General features: G+C 40.5%; 1 protein-coding gene across 1 annotated transcript in view; it reads left to right on the plus strand.

Moving 5' to 3' along the window:
• Window positions 1-24,608, plus strand: part of CDH13 (cadherin 13) — a 932,038-nt gene that overhangs the window by 191,655 nt on the left and 715,775 nt on the right. The window contains exon 2 of the mRNA XM_006183956.3: window positions 13,592-13,703. Within this exon, the coding sequence (XP_006184018.1) occupies window positions 13,592-13,703 (112 nt within the window). The remainder of the gene's footprint in view (window positions 1-13,591; window positions 13,704-24,608) is intronic.

The raw sequence follows: 24,608 nt of genomic DNA on the forward strand, positions 1-24,608 counted from the left end.
AGACTGGCTCATTCACACCTAAATTTAATACAGTAATAAAAATGAGGCAGTTTGCGACTTAGTGTATTTGTATCTAGGGCCTTTTTTGTTTGTTTTTAGTGAGAAGCAGGTTGAAGAAGCTTCCTGCTTGTTGTAGAGATTGGTGGTGGGGGGTGATCATTTGACACTGCAGTGAAGTTGATGGAAGGGATATCTTCAGTCTTTGGAAACCAGCAATAAGCCACTTTTATCACCCTAAAATGTCTGTGCCTTGGAACAAGTGGGCTAAGGGGAAGGGTCTGATGCTCTGAAAAAGTGTGAACTTGAATAACGAGGCAGGCTGACTCAGCTCCGCAGAATACAGAAGACAGTAAACATGAAAGCAGTTTCAAGAAGAGAATCCTGGGGACTCTTTTATGGTGGCTGTAGTCTCACAACACAGATGACTTCTCTGTGACACATTCAAGGGATACCCTTTTCCTGGATTTATTAGTGGATAAGGAATGGAAGCTCAGGTGCTCAGCATGGCCAGGAAGGTAATGTAAAAGAATGAAGAGGCCTGGGAATAAGAAAATCTATATACAGACATGAATGCAAACCAGAAATCCCTTAAAACTTAATTTAGGAAAATTAAGAGCTCAACTGGGATAATAAAGGCAGATGTTATTTGTTGCCAGGACAAATAAAGAGGGGCATGGACGGTGGTCATGTGGAGATGAAGTTCTTCCCATCAGGAGGATATGCTTATCATGCATGGAGTGTTGTTCTGTTTGACTCCAATCCCAGTGCAATCTCAAACCCAGGTACTTAGTGAAAAATCCTTGGTATTTAAATGTTAGCAATTAATCCATGAACTAAAGGCCATCTAACAGATATAGTGGCCATATGGGGCCTGCTGGCCATCATAATTTGCACCCTCTCTGTTAGAGCCTGTTTGTCCTTGGAACAAAGTCTGTAGCTGATGTTTGAGTATCTAGGGAGACACTAGTGTGGCTGCTACGTCTGTGTTCTGAACATTAGTATGGTACTAAAGACAAACTTTCAAGGTCAAATTGATTATCTTCCAGCTTAGCAAAGTGGCAGCTCCCTAATTATGTCAGAAGGCAGGATTATCTCTGATCATTTGAGCTAGGACTCTGGATAAAACATCAAAAGCAATATTTAAATAACACATGGTCACGAATCAAGGATTCATTGCATTTTCTCTTACTGTAAAACCAAATAATGGTGGGCCATTTTGCTCCATTAGTGAGGGTTTTCCAAGCTGTTTTAATTCATGTGTCATGTAACCCCATCCTTGATTGCAAAATGTCGCCCTGGGGAGGAGGGGAGCTCTACTTGGTGGCATGGTGGTTCATACTCATAAAGACGCCACAAGAAGTCCAGGCAAGTTCTTGGCCCAAATAACCCAGGATTCAGAACTGGCACCCCCAGCACTGTGCTAGAGCTGCTCAGCACATAGGAACCCCTGTACTCATCTCTTCCCAATTCTGTATCCAATGACTTCACATTGGTAGCTCGAAATCAATCATAATGTGAGTAATTACACCATGGAAACTGGCAAAAGTTACAAATAGAAGCATTTCTTGGAGAGCTGGTTGTTAAACACCAGGACTCCCCTCGGTACCCCTCGCTGCTGCTGGAAGGCCTCTCTCCATCTCTCCCTTGAAGCCTGAGACCACGTTGTGTCCCACTTAGACATTGTGTCACTGTCTTGCTTGCTACTCTGAAAATATAAAGCAGAAAAAAGTTGCTTCTTAAATTATTTTCTGGTTCCTATCTTCTCAAGAATTTTTGCCTTTTAAAAATAAAGTTGTTTTCAAAGACTTTATAGGAATTTTTTCATCATCAGGAATTTTTTTCATGTCTTCATCTTGAGACATCTGAGTCTTTCTGAGTGGTTCTAGCAGCAGCACTGAGGGGGAGTTCAAGGATTCCCATCATTGCTAGTCCTTCCCGCTGTGCGTCGTCTTCTGTTTAAAAGATAAGGGTACACAAGCAAAATCGACCAAAATGATGTCTAGGATGACTGGTTTCTCTAGTGATCTTATTCCCAACACCCCCCCCAATTGTTCTTTTTTTCACTTTTTCTATTAGATTACTATTCTAGTAGATTTTTACACTTTTGTGTTTTAAAATTAGTTATTTACATACCAGTCTTTCCTACTATGCTGTGTGTTCCTAAAGGATGGGGGCCTTGTTTTCACTAATTTTTGTCTCTCTTGGCACTGACACATAATAAGCACTCAATAAGTGTTACTTTCACAAGTGAATGAGTCCTTCAGAATGTGATTAATTGGCACGTAACGAGGAGTCATTGTAATTCCTTCTGATGCAGGCAAACGAGAATTTGGAGAGATTGTTCTCTTACTGTATATTAATTAGGCAGCTAGATTTTAAAGAAAGATGCATATTACACTCTATGCCAAGAGAGGATACGATGTGTTCTATTTAATACAATCCATTCCTTGACTTTAACACCATCCACTCCTTGACTTTAACACCAGTTTCTTCTGGGTTTATTTCTCTTCTTCTGAGACTTTTCGAAGTAAGAAACTTTAGCAGTAAAAAAAACAATTTAACAAGATAGGCATTTAGCTCAATATAAGAATTTTCCTGGTGTGAAAAAATAAATTACAAAAAGGACTTTGCCTCCGAAAGATAATTAATAAAAACCTTCCGGTGTGATGACAGATCTGACATCTTGTCTAATGTCTGGCAGAGAAGAAAGTGTTCAGAGTTGCGCAGTTAGAATAAAATGTTCCACTTCACAGCAAGGCCAGGCAGGATCTGATAATTATTTCTAAGCAAGAAAAGGTCATAGTTAGTTGTTAAATGACAGAACATCAGGTCTGGATGTGTAACTATTGACCATCAGAGGGGTCTGCATTTAGATTTTCCTGATTTCATATATTTCCAGAAATGTGGGTGATTGTGGAATGACACCCCCTCAGATATTTTTGGTTTTGCTTTTTAATTTCAGCTTTATTGAGGTGTAATTGTTAATCAAAATTATAAGCTATTTAAATAAGACATCACAGTGACCTGACACATGTGTACATTGGGAAAGGATCCCCCTATCCAGTTAGTTAATCCATCATCTCACATGTCTGTCCCTTTGTATGTGTGTGAAAGAACATCTGAGTTCCCCTCTCACAGCAAACCTCAACCATACAACAGTGTTATCAGCCACTTGCTTTATTTCAGCTCCTCAGACCTTATTCATCTTATACCTGAAAGTTTGTATCCTTTTACCAGCCTCTTTCTATGTTCCCCACACTCAAGCCTCTTACAACTACTTTTCAACTCTCTGATTCTATAAGTTTGATTTTTTTTTTCCAGATTCCACCTGTATATGATACCATGGAATATTTGTCTTTCTCTGCCTGGCTTATTTCAGTTAGCATAGTACCCTCAGGTTCCATCCATGCTGTCGAAAATGGCCGATTTTCTTCTTTGTTTCTCATGGCAAAATAATAGTTATAAATAAATATATAAATATGTATATAATTATATTATATATACATATGTATATATATAATCTTCTTTATCCATTTATTCATTGATGGGCATAGGTTGTTCCTATACCTCTTTGAACAATTTCAAGTGACATTGTATTTATACAACATTTTCCTTCCCTTGTATAAGCTATTCATGGGTGGTAGTAGGCTGAAAAATGGTCCCCTGGACATGCCCAGGTCCTAATTCCCAGAACATATGACTGTTACCTGATGTAATCACAACCATCCTTATAAAAGGGATGCATGAGGAGTCAGAATTGGAAAGCAGTATAATGATGGAAGAAGAGAGACAGAGAAAAAAAGAAGATGCTATGCCTCTTCCTTTGAAGATGGAGGGAGGAAGTGTGAACTAAAGAATGTAGATGGCCTATGAGACCTGAAGTAGAAAGGAAACTAGAGCCTGCTGAAGGAACATAGCCTGTGGACCTGTTTTAGACTTCTGATACCCAGAACTGTAATATAAACTATGTTGTAAGCCACTAAGATTATGGCGATTTGTTACAGCAGCAGTATGTAACTAATACATGGAGGTTGTCTTATTTTGGATTCCCCTGAGAGCCAAGACAAAGGGCTAGATACAGGTGGTTTCCTTTGGGAGGTGACTCAGGAAGCAGGAGGGAGGAGCTGGAGGGGGAAACAGGAAGATGGAGAAAGTCAATGTAACAAGGTGTCACTGAGGTCACTGCTGTGGACAGCGGGGCTCAATTCACTAGGACCTCTGGGTGGCACTCACATCTCTCTCTCAGAGGAATCGGTCTGGAAGAAGGCAGGTTGGAGCATTTAACGAGCTGCCACTTCCCAGCATCAAGGCCAACTTTGAGGGCTTAACTCCTCTGAATTTCCCAGCACTGCCTGACCTCACATTAACCAGGCTCCTGCAGAATAGGAGCAAGCTCCAGAGCAGAACGTGAGGAGACCGAGGACTCCCGGCAGGGCAAGTCTGAGCTCTTGGGGAACCATGCACTGCAGCAGTGACTGAGACAGGAGGGTGGCCAAGGGGACTGATTCAGGCCCTGATCTTCTACTGAGCTGAAGCCTCAAACCCCAGACCTATTCATTTAGTATGCCTCCTGTGTTGTCTCCAGAGAATCAGCTTTTACGTATAGACAGAACTAGTCTTCTGGGGCCTGGCACCCAGTAGATATTTCGTGTTTGTTCAGCTGACCTTCCTGGGGCAGCTGAGCCTCACCCAAGAATATCTCATATGGGGACTGTTCTGCTTGCATTTTGCTTTGCTTAACGGACATTTGGCTGCACTAATTTAATTGCCACAGTTTCATCAATAGACACAAATACCATCAATTCTAGGGCAGGCACAGCCTCTAGTTTCTCCTAAGAGTCAGCCAAGTCTTCTTAATTTTGCATTAATGAAAATTCTTACAAAACTATTCTTCTTAAAAAAATGTCCAATTCAGTCTAGTTGATTAATCCTGGAGTCTTTCGAGTAAAGAAGTCATTCTATTTAGACAAAAAAATTATAGTTTCATTGAGTGAATTATTTTGGGGCTCTGTTTTGGCCAGACTCAAGGAGGACATGCCTGGTCAATTCAGTCCTGTTTTAGACCGCAACACATTTTCAAATAATCTTGGGAACAACCCAGAGCTTGTTATCCCTGTGAAATTGCTCCTTGTTTCTTCAACTAGCATGCCTTACTGTTTGCATTTACCAAAACCCTGCATGGAACAACATTCTTTCTTGTACTTTGCCACTTGAAAAATGTCAATCATCTTTCTAACATGGCCTTTTCTGTAACATGGTCCCATTTCCTACTCTCATCCAAAGAGTTTGTTGTTCCTTATTCTGAACACTTAATACATATTCCTCTATATTAATATAAATGATAATAACAGTTCATAGCATGTGGTACCAATTATGAGCCTGTTCCTGTTCTAAAGCTTTTGATTTATGTTAACTCACTGAACCTCACAATCAGTGAGAATAGACGCAATTATTGGCTGTATTATACAAAGGAGGAAACTAAAACACAGAGACGTTAAGTAACTTGCCCAGGACCACACAGCAGCTAAGCGGTAGAACTGGGATTTTATGTTATATGCGTATGTGTCTGCCTTTCCTTCTAGATAATAAATTTATCAAGGGCTGTGTTTATTTCTCCATCTCCAGCATCTAGCCCAGGGCCTAGAAGTTAATAGAAATGTTTAATTTTGACTAAAGGAATTAATGGGAAAAAAAAACCTAACCCCTCTGTCATGACAGCAAATCAAAACACCCCATCATTTAAAAGGAACAATTGCTAAGACAAAAGAAAAGGGACTGTTTATACTCAGGAATGGAACATGTAGGCATTTATTTCTACATCGACTTTCTTATGGTCTTGTCCAAGGGTTCCAAAGGCATGACCCTTTTTTCATCTTCCCTCTCTTTCTCCCTCCCTCAGTTTCCCTCTACTCTTCCTTTTTCTTTCCCTCCTCGGTTTCTCCCTCTCCATTGGTTTGCCCAAATTATATTTATATCTGGAATAAACAAATAAAGGGAACCAATATTTTCTGAGTGCCCATTGTGGGGCCAACACTATGGTAACTGTACAAGTGTCCTATGGCTGCTGTAAAAACTGACCACACTCTCAGCAACTTAAAACCACACACATGGATTGCCATACAGTTTTTAAGGTCAGAAGTCCAAAATGGGTCTTAATGGGCTAAAATCAAGGTGTCAGCAGGGCTGCATTCTTTCCGGAGGCTCCATCCCTTTTTTTGGTGCCTTTTCCAGCTTCTTGAGGGCTCTTGCATTTCTCAGCTGGTGGCCTTTTCTCCAACTTCAAGGCCAGTGATGGCAGGTTAAGTCCTTCTCACATGACATCACTATGACCTTTCACTGTCACATCACTTTCTCTAAATCTGCAGTTCTTCCTTCTATATGCAAGGATTCTTGTGACTACAGTGGGTCCATCTAATCCAGGATAATCACTATTTTAAGGTCAGGTGATTTTCAACCTTAATTCCCCTTTTCTGTGTAGTCTGACATATTCACAGTTTCTAGGGATTAGACTGAAGATATCTGTTGGGGACCATTATTCTGTCTACCAGATAGCCTTTCTTTTTGCGTTATCTCATTAAAACCCCCAGCAACTGTATGTTGTAGGTGGTCTATGCTCATGCAAAGAAAATAAAGAGGCTGTCCAAGGTTAAGTAATTTGCCAAAAGTCAGAGAAACGGCGACATAGCCAGAATGCAGGCTCACATGAATTTTGGCTTCTTGTCCCATGCTTTTCCAAATATACTTAGCATTCCTTTTAGTAACTGGAGGAAAAGATACTGAGTAGTATTCAACTCGAATTAAAGTCTTGAATGGTGGCCTCAAATTGTGTATGAAGGCAGCAACAGAACTCACCAAACTGTAAGGATTTTCCCCCTTTATATTCCCAGGAATCACAAAATCATGTCTAAGTGTCTTACATTAATGGCCAGGAAGGTGGCAGGTGTTCTGTGTCCGGAGGCTGAAAAGCACCAGGAGTTTTCAAGGAGGCCAGATTCAGAGGGAGTGTGGATGACATGAACTGACACAGTGACCATATCAATATGTGTGTGTGCACATGTACATGTATGTACGTGTGTGTGTGTGTGTGTCTTTGAAGTGCTTCTTTTCTCTGTGCTTCCCTGGCAGGCAGTGCGCCATTATAAACCCTTCCAGGACTCTAGGTTTTTGGTCCTGGCAGGATAAAGAATCAATCAAATACATTGCTGTAACATTTTTATATCCTGCAAGTCAGAGATAGTAGCCTTTCTTCCCCACCAATCTAAGCCCCTCCAAACTGATTGCAATAGACCGACTTTGACAAGAGTAAACCAGAGGTGTTTTGTGGCAAGGATAAAGTAACTGTCCATGTACCCTAATAGCAAAAAGCCAGTGAGGCAGTGTAAGGAAAACAACAAGGGGCCAGCACACACTAGCGAGTTCATTTGGAAAATACCATTTTGAAGCTGGCTTAAGAGAGGATGAGATCCGTGGTTGTTCACAGCCTGCTGAGATAATTGTCTGTGGCAGGAAGTTTCTCTCTTTTTATTTATGGCTGTTTCAAATACAGTTGTGTTAAGCTTTTCTTCAGTTCTGATATTTTTCTCTGGCCTCTGGGATAATCTGTGATGCAGTGTATAGAAAACCCTCTGCTCTAGTGCTGAGTTTAGTGCATAGTCAGTCAAGTGGTGCTGTAACAAACAACCCCAGACCTTAGGGACTGCACCCTGCACGTGGAGTTTCCTTGTTGGGCAGTTCTCCCAGGTGCTTGTCCTCTAAGCAGTGACTGATTTCTGGGCTCTTTCTATTAGATGACTCTACCACCTCGGAATCCTTTCTTTCTGTTTCCTAGATGGCTAAGAGAAGGCATTTCAGGGGGCAGGTCTAGTGGTGAAAATCCTTCCACCTCCTTTGGTTGCCAGTGCTTAGTCATATGACCAAAATCACTGCAACAGAGCCAGGAGCACATAGCTGTGGGTACTATTATGAGAAGTAACTAGACACTCTTAACAAGGAGAATTCTTTACTTGAAAATCTTATTTCCAAAGTCTAAAGCAGGGGTTGCAAACTCTAATGCCTAGAGGGAGCAGGAGCGGTAACAGGGAATGGTGCAGACGAGGACAGGGCAAAGAGGTGCACTCGATGGAACATGATAATTTAACTTTTATGACAGACTGCTCTGGCTGAACTAACCACATCTGCTGGCCAGATCCATCCCATATGCTGCCAGTTGGTAACCTGCAGTCTAGGGCAGAAAAAATCATTTTTTTCTGGAAGCAAATTCCAAAGTTGGCTATGCTCTTGAATCAGTACCTGTCAGGATAAATATAAACCCTTTCTTTTTAAAAGAGTATGCTGTGAACAGCAGCATGGAAGTGGAAGCTAAAAAAGAGAAGCAGGGATAAAGAGTGTGTTGTAAGGATTCACTATCCGTGTGTAAGTTTAGGGCAGTGGCTCCTGCATAAAGGACAGAGCTCTGAGCTGCCATTTTAAAGGAGGCTGGGTACCCCGCAAAAGCGGGACAACTCAGCCCACAGCAGGCACTGATGTTCTCACTGTGCAGCTGACTCCCAGGTGCAGATTCCCTCCTGATCTTCTATCTGATTCAGGTCCCTGCTGTTCCCCTCTGAATATTTCCCAGCACAGTCTGTGCACTGAGCAGTTTTATAGTAGCAACAGAAGGAATATTTTGATGCTGTTTGTCAGTGTTGACCCTGGGGAAGATCAGTGAATCATGTATATTGTTTTAAACATAATATAGAGCAATAATAATAGTGATAATAATAATAGCAAATATTTATTGAGCAATTACTATGTGCCCAATACCATGTAAGGCTCTTTACAATTATTAGCTCACTTAATCCTCATAATAACCTGTAAGATACTTTCATTATTTCCATTTTCTATCTGAGGAAACTGAGACACAGAGGGTTACTTGCCCAAGGTTACAGCTGGTAAGTGACAGCTGGCAAACTGGGATACGTACAGAACCAGTGTGGCTCTGTCCTGTGTTTATAGTCTGTCTGAACTGAATCTGCTTTCATAACAGGCTGATTGCAGTTTTCACATAACAAAAATCCTTTGGTGGTCATAAAATATGATCATTGCTGAGCTTTCAAGGGTGTATTTGTTACCTGTTGTTTATGAGATGCAAACTAATGCATAAATGAACAAAAGAACCATACAGGAAGACCATTACTGCCAATGCCTTAAAGATGAATTTGGACTGTTGCTCATAGCATCTATTCTGGAAATGTTAAAGAGAGTTTGGGGAAAAGTATGCCCAGGTAGTATATTTATGAGTGACATTCAATAATGTTGGAGAAGGGGTTGCTTAGTTTTGGAGTCATGTCTGTGTACTCATCTTAAACCAATGAGGGACTTGTCTTCATATTCCACCACCAAACTCAGTGCCACTGAAATTGAAAATGCGGCAAGTTCATGGACAGATGCCATTTGAAATCTGCTAGAAAGTCAAAAGGCAGCCAATAGCAGTAACTAGAACATGCCGGCACGACTGCCCAGTCAGACATTCAGCTATGGGGGAGCTCTAAATTAGTCTGGATCCTTTTTTAAATGCAGTTTTGTCATTTCAGAGATCTGTGACACGAAACCCAGAGAGGCATAAAGGAATTCACATGAAGACAAAGAGTGTGTTGGTTAAAAAGACAAGTCTATACTCCTCTCCATTTACCCAACTCATTCTGACCCAGCTTCAAGATCAAAGCAGAAATGTCCCTTCTGTGGGTTTGCTTTCTGCGATCCCTCTAGATGAAGCTAGACTTCCTCCCAGCTTTTACACGCTGCAAAAGAGACCCGTGAATTCCTTTCAAGTTAAAGTTTAATTTTAGTTCATCAGTTAGTTAAATTATGATTCATTAATGCCTCTCACTTTTTCTAGTCCATAGTAACAGTTAACACTAGTGACAACTTATCTTGCGCAGCACTAGTCTGATTGCTCCCAACACATCCCTCCATTGAATCCACATGGCCACTCTCAGTACACATCTTGTTTTCCGTGTTTTTCTACGTGAGAAAACTGAGATCAGAGTGACCATGAAAAACACCAAACTGCACAGTCATTAAAGGGCAGAGCCAAGGTTTGTACTAAGTAAAATGACTCTGGAGTCTGTGCTTTTTTCTTTTCTTTTCTTTTCTTTTTTTTTTTACCATATTTCTGATTATTTCCTTTATTATTATTTTTTAATTGAAGTATAGTTAATTTACAATGTGTTCATTTCTGGTGTACAGCATAGTGATTCAGTTATACATACATACATTATTTTTCAGATTCTTTTCCATGATAGTTTATTACAAGATATTGAATATAGTTCCCTATGCAATACCTTAGGACCTTGTTGTTTTATCTGTTTTTTATGTAGCAGTTTGTATCTGCTATCCCAAAGTCCTAATTTATCCTTCCCTTGCCTTTCACCTTTGGTAACCGTAAGTTTGTTTTCTATGTCTATGAGTCTGTCTCTGTTTTGTAAATAAGTTCATTTGTATCATTTTTAAAAATTTTACATAAAAGTGATATTATATGATATTTGTCTTTGTCTGATTTACTTCACTTAGTATGATAATCTCTAGTTCCATCTATGTTGCTGCAAATGCCATTAGTTCATTCTTTTTTAACAACTGAGTAGTATTCCATTGTATGTACACCACATCTCCTTTATCCACTCATCTGTCAGTGAACATTTAGTTTGCTTCCATGTCTTGGCTATTGTAAATAGTGCTGCTATGAACACTAGGATTCATGTATCTTTTTGATTTAGAATTTTCTCTGGGATGTATGCCCAGCAGTGAGATTGCCAGATCATACTAGTTTAGAGTTTGTGCTTTTAACAACTGCATTATAGGGCTTCTCTGTAAGCTCCAGGACAATGCCTAGTAAAGTGCTCACTGAATCCCATGAGTTTAATAAGTATTTGGAAACAAGTGAATGAATGGAAGGAGAAGGAAGTAAATGAATTATTTGACTAGTTATTACCTCGCTAGGTCACACTTGCCCAGGAGAGTGCTGTGTGTGTTCATGTTATAAAGCACTTAATTGGAATTTTGACTGGTGGATGGAGTAACCTAAGAATCTGCAAAAATAGAACTGAGCCTCTGGGAGTCCTCCCATCAGTCTCACCCTCCCTGAGGGTCTGCAGTAGGAAAAGGTTTAATTTTCCTTTATGATGACTCCAGAGGAATCCTGAGTAGAACTTGCCAAAGAATCAGAACAGAGACTGAGCCGCAGAGAGACAAACACCAGGAATTTAGCTCACCTGTACTCTCGGTCAGTCCTGGATTCTTAACTCAGGATCCCTGAAGAAATGCCATCTACCTTAGTTCCTATGGGATGACTGGTTTACTGGCCTGGAATTTGAGGGCAGAATTAGTTGATCAGAAGGTTAACATACAATTTTAGGCACAAGGTGCCTGGAGGCAACCCTTGGCCATTTGCTGTTTAACTGAATTAATGTTGGCCAGTTGTAGATCTTCTGCTTGCAAAATTGCCAGCAAATTATTCTGAGTCCTGAATCTGCATTCTTTGTGTGTGCTACTTAGGATGTCAGTGTTATGATGGCCTCAGAAGGGACCTACCCAGAGCCTGCTCTCAAGGCAAGAGGAAGTTTTACACACAGAACTGCTCAGATATGGGACTGTAGCCTCCTTCCCCCTTTGATTTTTAGAAGGATGATGTCGATCAGGGTGATGACTCTCCCATTTCAATTCTTCTGATGTTTCTCAGGCCGGCCACATGTGAACCTCGGGAGATTGATTCTTGCTCTTGTTCCTTGGGTTCAGTGCATATCAGAGGGCTGGTATTTAGACAGAAGCCCTGGTCCCACAGCTTCCAACCTTTTGTACACTCCTTGAGTTCGCTGGTGGAGATAATGAGTTTTCTTCAACAGCCTGTCTGCGGTGGTTAAAAGTTTGCATTCTGGTATCAAAGTTTAGTGTCCCAAGAAGCATATAATGAGTCAAAGACTTGAGTGTGAGTAGTTTTATTTGGAGGGTGGTGTCAGAAAAAATACCAACAGGGGGTGAGTAAATGAGTCAAAGAAGAGAAGGCAGCTAATGAAGGTGAGTTATGAGCCAGATACCACTGTGAGCGACTGCCCAAGTGGAAATTGGGAGACAGCACACTTGCCTCTGAGTTATCTCACCTGAGGGGTGAGGAAGCCAAGGTATTCATGCTCCAGTTCTCATCAATTATAGTTGAGGGCTGGTCCTGGGAATGTGAATTTCCAAACATTGTCTGCTGGCACCATACTCAGATAAAGCAGCCTCCCACAATTTTCAGAGAAATGGCCCATGCAGGAAAAAAAACAAAACAAAAAACAAAGTCCTGCCCTATGATATGGAAGGACTGAAGGATGTAAGCAGAGGGGCTCTGACATTGTGCAGAATCAAAGGGCACTGAAACCTGGATTCAAATCCTGGTTCCGCTCATTCTAACTGTGTAATTCAGGGCAAGATTGTTAGCCTCTCTAGAATGTCAGGGCCTTTATCTGTTAAATGTATCTTATAATATGCTAAGTACATCACAGAATGGTTGTGGAGACTGGAGGAGTTAATGCTTGTAACAAACTGAGCACAGTGCTTGCCACATAGTGATGTCTGAATGTTAGCAGTCCTAGTTTAGGTATTCTGGAGCATCTTCTCTGTGCCAGGATAATATGTGGTTGATACCTGGTATAAAAGGTGGAGAAAAAGATAATCTCCAACTTCACACTGCTTATAATCTTTGCCTACTAAGCCTACGACTGTTTCTTCCCTTACTAAAGTATCCGTTGTCCAAGAGTATTGACATATGCTTCTATGTTCCAAAAACCTAAATTTTTGACTTCTGGATGAAATGCCCCAAGAATTTGCAAAGACAGAGCTGAGCCTTCAGAGATACTGTAAATGTTAAATTTCCAAGTAGCCAAACATACTAAAATAAAACGAGAGGGATGAAATTAATTTTAATAGCAAATCTATTTTGTCTAATCTGTAAAATATCATTTCAAAGTGTAATCCATATAAAATTATTAATTATAGATTTTACTTTATTTTTCTTTTCGGTGCTTAGTCTTCAAAATCCAGTGTGTATTTTCTACTGACAGTTTCAGTGCAGCTACATTCCAAGTGCTCAGTAGTCACCTGTGGCTCATGGGCACCATATTGGACTGTGAAGGTCTAGGGGGTCCTGGATTCTTGTGAGAAGTAACTTCCAATGGGATAGTTCTGTTTTCCTCTTCTTCATCGATCATGTCATTCCTTTGCATCTATGAAAGTGAAGTTGATTTTAGCTCAGATATCATATGAAATTGACAGTTTCTGTAATGAAATTTCACACATGGAAACCATGGTGAGCTTCTTAGCAGGTGTAAAAATCTGACGGAGTTATTTCTTTAACTGCAACTTAATGGAAACTGCAGCAGCTGTTCCCATTTGTGTGTTTTCCAAATCTCATTGCCAAAACGAATTGTTGGCAGCCATAGGTGATATTAACTTACCTCTTCATTTGGGAAATGTAATTAAAACTTCAGCTCATTTCTAAAAGTCACAGATTTGGTAAAAGTTAGCAGGGCAAACATATAAGCCTCTGTTAAAATATTGATGGCTTTGGTTTTCTCAGGTGCTGCTGCTAACATCTGCAGAAGATTTGGACTGCACTCCTGGGTTTCAGCAGAAAGTGTTCCATATCGATCAGCCAGCTGAATTCATTGAGGACCAGGCGATTCTAAACTGTAAGCAACTGACGGTGCTTTTTGCCTATTCACCCATGTCTAAGAATGTGTCTCAGGGTATGGTATTCTAAACTAAATGATGTTTTCTGATCATTTTTCGTGTGTCACTGTTTGACTCAAGGTGGAAAGTCTTGAATTAGGGCCTTGTCAGCTTAGAGGTGAATAGAGTGGTGTGTGCCTCTTTTGAGTATTTTATTACCTGTGAGCATTTCCTGACAGCTCCCAGGAAAAGGGGCTGCTGCCTCCAATGTGAGTACTAGTCTGTGCAAAGGAAGTGAAATCTGTTTCCTCTGGGAATATCCCAAAAGCAAACCATTGCCTTCCTATGGGCTTTAGTTCTACCTGGATTTCTCATACATAACATTAGATCAAAATAATGGTGCGAGCAGGATGTTGGCTTCTGGGAAATTTTAGGCACAGGAATTTAAAATTCATTTTCTTAAGGCTTTAAGGTGGAATTCTGAAAGATTCAAAATCTCTACTGACAATTCTGTGGATTAAACTCAAATCCCTCCAAATTCCCATTGATTTCCTTAAAATATGCTCTCCTCAGATCTGTAGTTATAATCTCTCCCTATTTTTAATGCCAGTGTTGTATTGTTTTAACTTTATGATGGCATGGAGTGCATTGCTAAATGCATTACAAGCATAGTTTTAGCACAATGAAGTTAAAATTAGTAGTAGACAAGTAACCAGTTAATTGTAGGCTCTTGAGTACTATTCTTTAACTTTTGGGAGTGAAAGATATAAGAGCAGTGGTTTATTTGGTCAGATGCTCTATGGTCCCTTTAGGGAAGATAATTGTACATTTGCCCTTATGGTCCCAGGTTTGCCTTCCAGGCTAACCACATTCCTTTATTCCTGTGGTATGTGGCTGGCGTGTTTAAAGAAAAAGGAGGGAAAAACCCCCAGCCTGACTGAATGGATTGTTCAGGGAGGCTGGAACACATTTTACGAGTTGAAAGGAACACAATAATGAAGATGCAGTGTTGAGCATCCAGGGAGCTGTCCAAGGTGAAGCCCTTGCACATCTTGATGCAATTACACCAATGAAATCACTTCAATAATGAGAGTGTATAATGACAAGGTGCAGGACTGGCACAAGAAGTGAATTCCAATACGTGATTTCATGTTAATTTGATCCCTGTGTGTGACTCCTGGGTCAGGCCATCAGGAACCCTCATTTTTCTTTTGATTCTTCCATTTATCAGAATCAATATATTTCAAATGGAACTAGGTTTAAGAGAACCACTTTTCTGGCTCTCCTCTCCTCTCCTCTGCCTCATCTCCTATCTTTTCTTTTCTCTTCTTTTTTTCCAAGCGATTATCCCAAATGGCATCTATATTAACATGTGTGGAAATGTGAAGCCACCCTCAGTATGGAAATTAATAGAGTTGATATGCAAAGCAGGCCCATAAATGTGATTGCTTCTGTAATCTTCACGACACCAAACAGCTTTTAATTCACCTCTGAGAAGCTGGAAACAATCATACTTCGGGGGATCTTTTTGATTTGAACTAGACGACACTGTACATTCCAATATCACAGTTTTGTGTGTGTCTGTGTGTGTGTTTTTTTTAATCTCCTAATTTCGTGGGTTATGGTTGCTGATTCTGTGTAAGCTAGTAAGTGCTACATGGAACTGGGTGGGTTGATTATCAATGATGGCATATTCAGGAAAAGTCAGTGATATGGAGATTGAGGCTGTTTAAAATTCTATATGTGAATTTGTATGTGAATTGGCTAGATCAGCAAAATCCGACTAGCCCCCCTCAGTGAGATATATAAATAAGGGAGAAAAAACACAAAGAGCGGATTTAGTTCAATACTTTTGAGTTCACCTCAAAGCAATGAACATAGGTTGTCATGAATATAGACCCTGTGAATAAGGTGAATTGTGCCTGAATGAGGAAGAAAGTTTTCACAGACTTGAGAATACCTATTGAATATTGTTTGGGAAAATATGGCTTTCCAGAAGTCATAGCAATGTATTTTTCTCTATTTCATATGCAAGAGGAAATAAAAGGCCCCAAATTTTGAATAGACTTTTCCCCCTAGCCAACTAACATTTTAAGTCTCCCTCCCTCCCTCCTTCCCTCCTCTCTCCTTCTCAGTTTTCTCCATGCATTTCCTTATGGTTCAACACAAGATCCTTCTATCTCTGAAAAATGTGACTAGCCAGGAAACCAGTGAGTGGTGTGTGCTCTCAGAATGAAAACCCTATTGTCACAAGGCTAACATCTAGGTGAAAACTGAAAAGAATCAAACAGAACCAGAATGTTTTTAAAATACTTAGGTATTTGAGGTCACATACCAAGATCCAGGAAATGGTTAGGGATGGTTCAGTGACGTGTAAATATAAGCTGATGTTCTAGGTAATAACAGAGGTTAAAAGGAACCAGGTTAGTAACATTACCTTGGACTCCACTAGTGGCATTTATGCTTTTCATTTTTCCTTTATCGTTGCAATATTTAAGAGCTTTGGTTTCCAATCATTGTGAATTTTTGCCTTGCAGAAAGTGTAAAACACAGCATAATCAGTCATTTGATGTCTACACTTTTCACCATTCTGTAAAGTTGTCTGGTGGAAGTGTTGTCTCTTTGCCCGACAGACAGAGCCTATCTGCCCACACCCCAGACTTCTATTCAACTGAGTCTGTGTTCAGCTTTTAGCATGTTTCAGGGAATGTTTATTCTGTCCACGGCTCCGTGCTCTCTTTGTTCAGACAGTAATATTTCCTTTTATCCTTTTTCATCTTTCTCCTCAATTCTCAATGACTTATCTTTTTCTGCTTTAACTGTTACTAATGGTCAGCTCCACTCCTTTTATTTCCCTAATATTTTATTCACTCTTCACTCCAATACATCTTTCCCTCAGTTGTTCTAAAGCCTTTTATTTTCTTCACATCCAAATAAGTCTTTATTCTACTCTCCTTTCCACCAACTAGACTAGCTTTCGTCTTTAAAGGGCCATTTTTAAACAAGCTTCTAGGATCAAAACATGACATCCCACTATTTCTTCTCATATAACCAGGGGATCTTTTTCACCGTGTCTTTCACAGTGTGATGCAAAGCCCCCCACTCAAGATAACTTGGAAAAGTTCTCTTGCTTCATCTCAGTCTTTAAAGGTGAGCTGGGAAGATGTGATTTTTCTCATTTTTGATGAAAAGTATAAGAAGAAACAGGGAGACAGTTTAGAAGGCAGAAAATCAGAAAGGAGACATCCATTCAAAGTTTTTAGACTCAGGGAGAAATCAGTGAGGGGTGTGTTCCTGGAGGTCCCTAGGGGTCTCCAACACCCAGAATTCTCTTAAATTGTTGATGTGGTTGCTTCTCTTACAACACAAAAATCATGCGATTCTGGTAGTCACTGTCTTGGTACCACAAGATTTGGATAGCGACCCTGGTTACAGCCTCGCAGCTGACACTCAGGCTTCAGAAGAATAGCTGGCCTGGAAAACTGACCAGCCACCCAGCTGATGTGGAAGAAGACCAAGTGTCCCTGCCTATCTTGTTTTCTGCAAAATTATAGAGCAGAATATTCTGCCCTGCCCACATCAGCTCAGACAGACCTCCTTGGCATTATAGAGGGATCTATGATTATCTTGTTTGCGAGGGGAAACCACACTCATGATCCTCCAACCTCTGTTAGTGAGAGGTGTCTCCAACTTCTAGTGTCCAGAAACGACATCCTATCAGCCACCCAGCCAGTATCGGGTCAGCACTTTTCTTCCACCTTGTTCATCCTTCACGGATTGCTCCTCTTGGAGGACACATACACACAAACACAAATACACAGAGAGAAATCACCACATTTGAGTTAAACTAAAGTACAACCTGTGTAATTACACTTTTAATAAAGAACCTTCATTGGTTAGCATAGACTTGGTAACAAACAACTCCAGTGATCTAACATAAAAGTTTATTTCTCATTCACATCATGTGGATGCAGGTTGGCTGCTCTCCTGGGTGGCTCTCCTTCAAGTAGTTGTCCTCCATGCAGGAACTTGAGGACCCAAGCTACTTCCTCCTTGGTCCTGCCATCTTGTGACTTCCAGTCTTTCTTAAGTCACAGAGCTGGCAGATGGATGGGCAAGAAAACATATGAAAAAGGCACCACAGGTGCTTAACCACTTGAGCTCAAAGGGACATGTATCATTTCTGCTCACACTCAGTTAGCTGACCTAGGTGTACAGCCAGCCTAACTGGAAGAGAGGCTGGGGAATGTATCAGTGTACGCTCACAGTCTCTATGCAGATCCAAGCAAAACCATGTGATCCCAGTCAAAAACAGGCTCTTGAAAGAGACAGAAATAGACCACAAAGGAGGCAGCTGTCTCTGAGTAACCTGGGTCTACATGGGAAAAAAAGACAAAGTTGGTCATTCAAGCAGGAGAGCAAGTCATGCACTTGTGACTACCTCCTGCTTTTCTTATCAGGGATGCTTCCCACTGAGCAGAATCAGCTTCTTCCCTGCTTCCTCTTAGAAACACCCAAGGAGGGGACCTTCTGATGGCTTTAATAAGGATGGGCTCCAGTTGCATCCTCCTGATGATTATAATATTGATTAAGATCACATAGTTTTAAACTCATGTTGACTAGGGTTCAAATATGTGACATCATCTTGTGTTAGCTGTGTGACCAGGAATGAGTTATTTGAATCCTGCAAGTCTGAATTATCTCATCTCTCTAAGAAGGATAATGGCAGTCCTTCCTTCTAGAGTTGATGGTAAAATGCTTAGAACATAGTTATGACTAAATGGAAGCTGGCATTATTATTACTGTAATTATTGCTACTGTTACTGCTGCTGTTGTTACTATTGTTATTATTATTCATAGATCTTAGATAGGTTCAATACCCTTATAATGACCATCTAAACCTGGCTTTTTAGAAACCAAATCATGGACATTAAAATTTGAAGAGATGAAAAAACATTTAAAGCAGTGATTTAGGATTTGGACTTCATGAACCAATAGAATTTATTAAAAAATTTTTGAATTGATAGAAGTGTATTTTTAAATATCTTCCTAAGTATGAATATGAAAAAAAGAAAAAGAAAAGCAAACTAATAAATGTGATAGAGTGAAAATATTGCCATCATTTACTGTGGCCAGACTTTTAAAAGTGAGATCAAAAAACAAACAAAACAGAAGTAAGAATTAATTACCAAAGGGAGGGCTGCCCTTTAATTTGAGTAAATTTTGCTTTGCAAAAAATGCACCAAATGTCTTTATTTACCTCATTTTGGTGAGAAATCACTGATCTAAGGCATTAGGTTGATGTTACTTAATTTGCTCTTGACTTTTCTGATATTCTTCTGAAGTTTCAATATGTTCATTTTTCTGGAGAGGCAGAGATGGCTCTTGAGGGATTTCTTCATGAAGGACTATATACATATACTGACAGAAAAAAAAATAGAGAATTTCTAGAAAATGTAACAAGTATGCACACATTAGGGTCAGATGTTGGGATTTTTAAAAGGCATCCCCAGTGTTGGCCCATGCGGCTTCCATGACCTTCATAGCTGACATTTACTATATGCTCTCTAAATGTGGAGGGTCCCCTTGAGCCTCGTAACAGGCCTTAGGGAAAAACATACATTCACATGCCCATTTTACAGGTGAGGATACTAAGGCTGGGTTAGGTGAAGTTATTTACCCAAGGTTGTGTTGCTTATAATTGGTGGCATGAAGATTTGAACCCAGGATTCCAGTGTCCTGTCCCTTGCCCAGCATTCTCTGGCTTTGTGTCTTGTAGTTTTGGTGGTGACCTATCAAGGTGACCTGCCACTTAATTTTCCCACCTCTGTCCATCAACCTGGATGAAATGGAGACCTGATACTGCGTTACGTTTTTTCTGTTCAAAGGACAAGTTCATTCTTCCTCTATAATATAGAAAAACATAGAAAAAGGGCCTCTTTTTCCTGGTTTTGAATGGATCCAGTTACAGATTGTCCATGACCCTACACTTCTGGCTTTCTGCCCACCCCATGAGTTCTTTTCACCAAGACACTTCTTGGTCATGCCACCTTGACACTGACCTTGGTTAGTAGCCAGGTCACCCATGGAGCGCATGGTGTCGCATTAATCATGTTTGTGCTTAACATACATGAGTCATGGCTTTTGAAGGTGTTTTTAATTGACTATAAATCAAATAGGGAACTTGAAAAATGAAGGCAATTAATGAAAAAGCAATGTGAGAGGTGTTTTGCATCCTAACGCAGGAAATACATCGCCAGTGAATTAAATGTCAAAACAAAGGCCCTTTTGACCCTGCTGAAAAGATTCCATTTGATAGTAATAAATGAATGAACTTTCCAACCTGGCAGGTGGAGAAATTCCTGTTTCCTGAGTTCAAGCTGACTCAGAATTTTGTCTGTCTGCATTCTTTATCCTTGAAAACTTCCTAAGTTCATTTGCTTTGTTTTCAATTTTGGTGATTTAAAAAATAACAGATATGATAATTTCCTTTCCATTTTCTGTTTGTCCTCTGCACTACTAACTTGTAGTTACCCTCACGTTAGGAGATTGATTAACTGATTAGTGAAATTATTTAACATGACCTGTGCTACAGTCTACATAGATTTGAATAGGTTGGAGTTTCAAGTGGTATATTTGTTTTAAACTGTTGTGATATGCCAAGGAAAATTACTCTGGTGTCACTTAATTCACTCCATCATTATGAAGGTGATTATACTTTGGATCAGAATGTGGACTCCTATTTACATTGATGAGAATTTTTCCTATATTTCAGAGTCCTACTGAAATGTAATATTTTTATAGGTTTGCCCTTCTCTCCCCACCAATATATCTATAACAATCAAGTAATCAGTCAATTAATATTTATTAGGATCGTCATAAGTGCACTATACTACCTCATCTCATGTATGTAAGGTTATATAATCAAATAGCTGCAGAATAAAAAGAATATATATATACACCATGGAGGAATATGACAAAATGCTTCAAGATCCTTCCATTGGACTTGGGTCCTAAGTTTTACTTTGCAGATTGGGAAACATATGAAGTAATGGGGTCAGAGAGCCTTAGGAAATGAGGAACATAGGTGCAGGTGGAGCTGTGTTGGCGTAAGTTTTCTTATCAGTGGGATGGAAGAAATAAACAGACCAGAGGAGTCACACTGTCAGCTCTTGGACTAAATTTGCCCCACAGATATGTCCTGCTTGGCTGCTCAGTTTGAGAGTCTGAAGTGTTTAATGAAAGAAATGTGTTGTCAACATTGAGAATTTCACTTTTACAAATTCATAACTTTTGGGCTGTATTGGGCCTCTAGAATATAGATCCCAGCGGCAGGCTGCCTGGGTCTAAATCCAAGGTCAGCCTAGTATCAGCTAAGTAACTTGGGCAAGTCGAAGGAGATGAGGACCTCCCTATACCTTAGTTTCCTCCTTTGAAAAATGAATGTTATGATGGTAGCAACCTCAACAGGTTGTTCTGAGGATTAAATGTTCATCTGCAGTAAGCACTAAAATGTTAGCTGCTGGACGTAGTGTAGTAATAACAGTAGCTGAGGTCTTCCCTCTGGCTCACCGATCTCCTGTCTTCCTGTCGTACAGTTGTCTTCCCCCTTTATTCTGCCTGCGCCTTATAGGCATCTACACTCATCTCCATGAAGCCACCATTGCTCATGAGACTAGTGTGTGGGTCAAATGATATGGTGTAAAGGACCAAACACACATGTTTTTATCAAACCATTGCTGTCATTCGCTGTTATTGGTGGTCACGGAAGCAGAGGACAATGCTAAGAGATGGAAGGGCATGGGACAGCTGGCATTGACTGAGAATTTAAAATCTACTTTCAATGTTTTGAATTGTCAATACAGGCAGTGTGTGGAAAGGGGAGCCATGTGATCAGTCAGTGTGGCTTCTTCCTGGAAGTTTAGAATAGGAGCCAGGTGGGAGGGAAGAGCTTGGAAGGCTCAGGCATGCCTGGAGCCATTTCAGAAATTCTGAGATGGGGATGATTGGTGGGTATTTCAGAGGAGGGGTGCATAGAGGAGAAGGCAGGATGATTAAGAAGCACTGGAATATGAAACAAGGTTGAGAGCAGAGGCCCAGGGGACTCCCAGGGTCTAGTCTGGGGAAGACATCTAGAAGACAAGTTTTCCCAAAGAGATGCACAATCCATGGAGTCTAGCCCAGCTCACTGACTCATACGACCCTTTTCCTTTCTGGACTTCTGTTTCCCTATTGGTATAATGAGGGTATATTAGGGCTATTTTGGTTGTAATCTAAGTAACCCAGCTCCAATTGGCTTTAGCAAAACTATATAAAATTCTCAGCTCACGTGAATGTGAATTGCAAGATTTGACCTAATCTGTAGGAACACCTGGATCTAGATGCTCTAATGATGTCATCAATATCATTCCTCAATTCATTCCTCGGCTCTGCTTAATATAGTATTGGTACCCCTCACTCTCAGAGAGGTGCCCTCCAGGATAGCCACCAGAAGTTCCACCCTTTTATTCTTCCAGTTTAACAACCCAAAGCTTCTCTTTTCCAGGTGTCCCAGAAGACACCTTATGACTAATTCTCTGAGTCCACCTTGATCATGTGCCTGTCCCTAGACCAATTAAGGTATCCAGGAAGATTGGGGCTGGCAAAAGCAAGAGAGTCCACCATGAAGGTGTTTTAGTCTATTGCTAAGGTCTCTTTCAGTACTAACACTGTATGACTGTGGGCTATGTTCCATGCATGAGAATTTTTAGAACCCAGCACACACGCAAATTGTAAATGTCTCTTAGGTGGCAGGGGATAAGGACAGCAATCATGCCAGGTTTCTCACTGGTGATGCTGGTGAGCAGATTGCTTAATTAAGACTGTCAAATTCTAAGTGCTGCCATATGGCCTCACTCTTCAACCTGTTGAGTGTCTTCAATCACATGGTCTGGAGCTGGTATAAATCTCCCTTACTTCTGTTTTTCTTCGAGGGATTAAGAATACAGGAACGTGCAGATGTTTCAGGAGCATCTCCTAATTTAAGGTATTATACCACCTGAATTGTGCTGCTTAATGAGTATGACATCAAAACATAAATTTGGCAGGATTAAGCATGACTTTAAATAGTTTGAGAAGGCAGAAAATCCTATTATCCTGTAGCGGATCAAATCCATACACATTCTAATAATTGTAGTGCTCTCTGTCTGTCCTTTTTATCTTAATTTTCATGGAAATTTTTGTTGGCTTGAAAACAAAAGGGCAAGAGGTGAATATACTTGCCAATAAAAATATCCCCAGGCACTTTCTGTATTTGATCATATTCACATTCTCCTTCTGGAGATAGAAATGGGAGCTAGGAAAGGAAATGACGTATAGGGAGTGCCTACCATTTGTTTAGTCAATTATTTAAGAATTACAGGAATGGTCACCTACCCTATATTGAGTGCAAGGGATAAAACTTTGAATCAGATAAAAAAGATGCCTTCTGTGTTAGAGCATTCTTTTTTATGGAAAGAGAGAGACAGCCACAATAGAAATAAACACCTAGGAAAACAGGAAAATCATACGTGAATAGCTGATGATAAGTACTGTGGAGGAAATAAGACAAGGGGATTTGATAGAGATTTCTGGGTGGCTGCTATGAATGGGTGGCCAAAGGAGTTTTCTCTGAGAAGCCAAGACTTGACTGAGTGAGGGTACCAGCCAGGTGGAGACTGGGCCGGTAAACCTTTAGGCAGAGGGATCAGGTATTATAACAATCCTAAGATGAGAACAGGATTTTTAGTTTGAGATACTCTGATCCAGGAAAGGGGCTACCATTTTATCCATTTAATCAAATCAACTGCCCAGTAAAATAAGATTATAATCCCATTTTAGAGATGAGGGCATGAAGTTTGATTTAAAGATCTAGTATCTCAAAAGAAATACCAGTGGTGAAAAAGGAGCTCTGATCTGTCTCTGCGTGTTCTCCCCACGTGAAAAGCTGGATCAGACAGAAGTGCTCCTGTCTTTTCCTTTAACAGACGAGGATGCTCCTGAGAGCCTGACAGGACTCTTGGTGCCGGCTTCTGAGTTGGATCACTTATCTCCATCACTTACAGCATTGTGGTATTTCCAGTCACTCAGCCTCTCATTTCCTCAGTTTCCCCATCTGTAAAATGGAGGTAATGTTTTGAGGATTGATTAATCAAGACAACACATGCAAAAGTGTTAGGACAGTGCCTGCCACAAGGAAGCTCTATATAAAGGGTTGGCTGATTTATCATTTGAAAGAATAAGGCCAGGGAGCGGAATGTCTGCATAATGATGCTGTTGGAATAGGCAGCACCAGTGTCTACCAAAGGTGGCACCAGGAGTTTTCCATAAAACCTGACTCCTCTTAAGTAGGACATGTGTTCTTCCTGCTTCCTCTTAGTCCCCCTTTTAGGCATTTTCATGTTACAGGGGCACCTGCAGCCCTGCTCCCCTGCACTCCCCCCAGACACATACTACTTCCTCATTTTTGGTTTCTTTGGGCTAAAAATTAAAAGCATGTTCCCTGAAAAGCATTTGAGAAGTGATTCCTTCCAACCTTAGATCCAGATGTGTTTCAGAATTTGCATGTTACCCAACTCCACTGGGGGGTCTAGGGCAGCACCCTGTAATAAAACAGATATTTCTGCAGTAGAACATATTAATATTTACCCTAAGCAGGATAAATAAGGATGACAAATATCACCATGTCTGTTCAGGTTGGGTTTTGCTGCCAAACGAGTTATGAGGACACTTCGGTATGTGGAGCATCTTGGATTTCCAAATTGCTGGCTACCCTCCTTAGGAGAACATCCCCTTGAAAAGCTGCAGGCCTCAATTCTGCTGAAAGATTCAGCTGACCTCTCCACATCCCAGCTGCTTCTTGGGGCAGCAGAGTGTGTTGGTGGACCAGCTTCCATGTCCCAGCCACC

Source organism: Camelus ferus, chromosome 9 (assembly GCF_009834535.1).
Source record: "Camelus ferus isolate YT-003-E chromosome 9, BCGSAC_Cfer_1.0, whole genome shotgun sequence".
NCBI lineage: Eukaryota > Metazoa > Chordata > Mammalia > Artiodactyla > Camelidae > Camelus > Camelus ferus.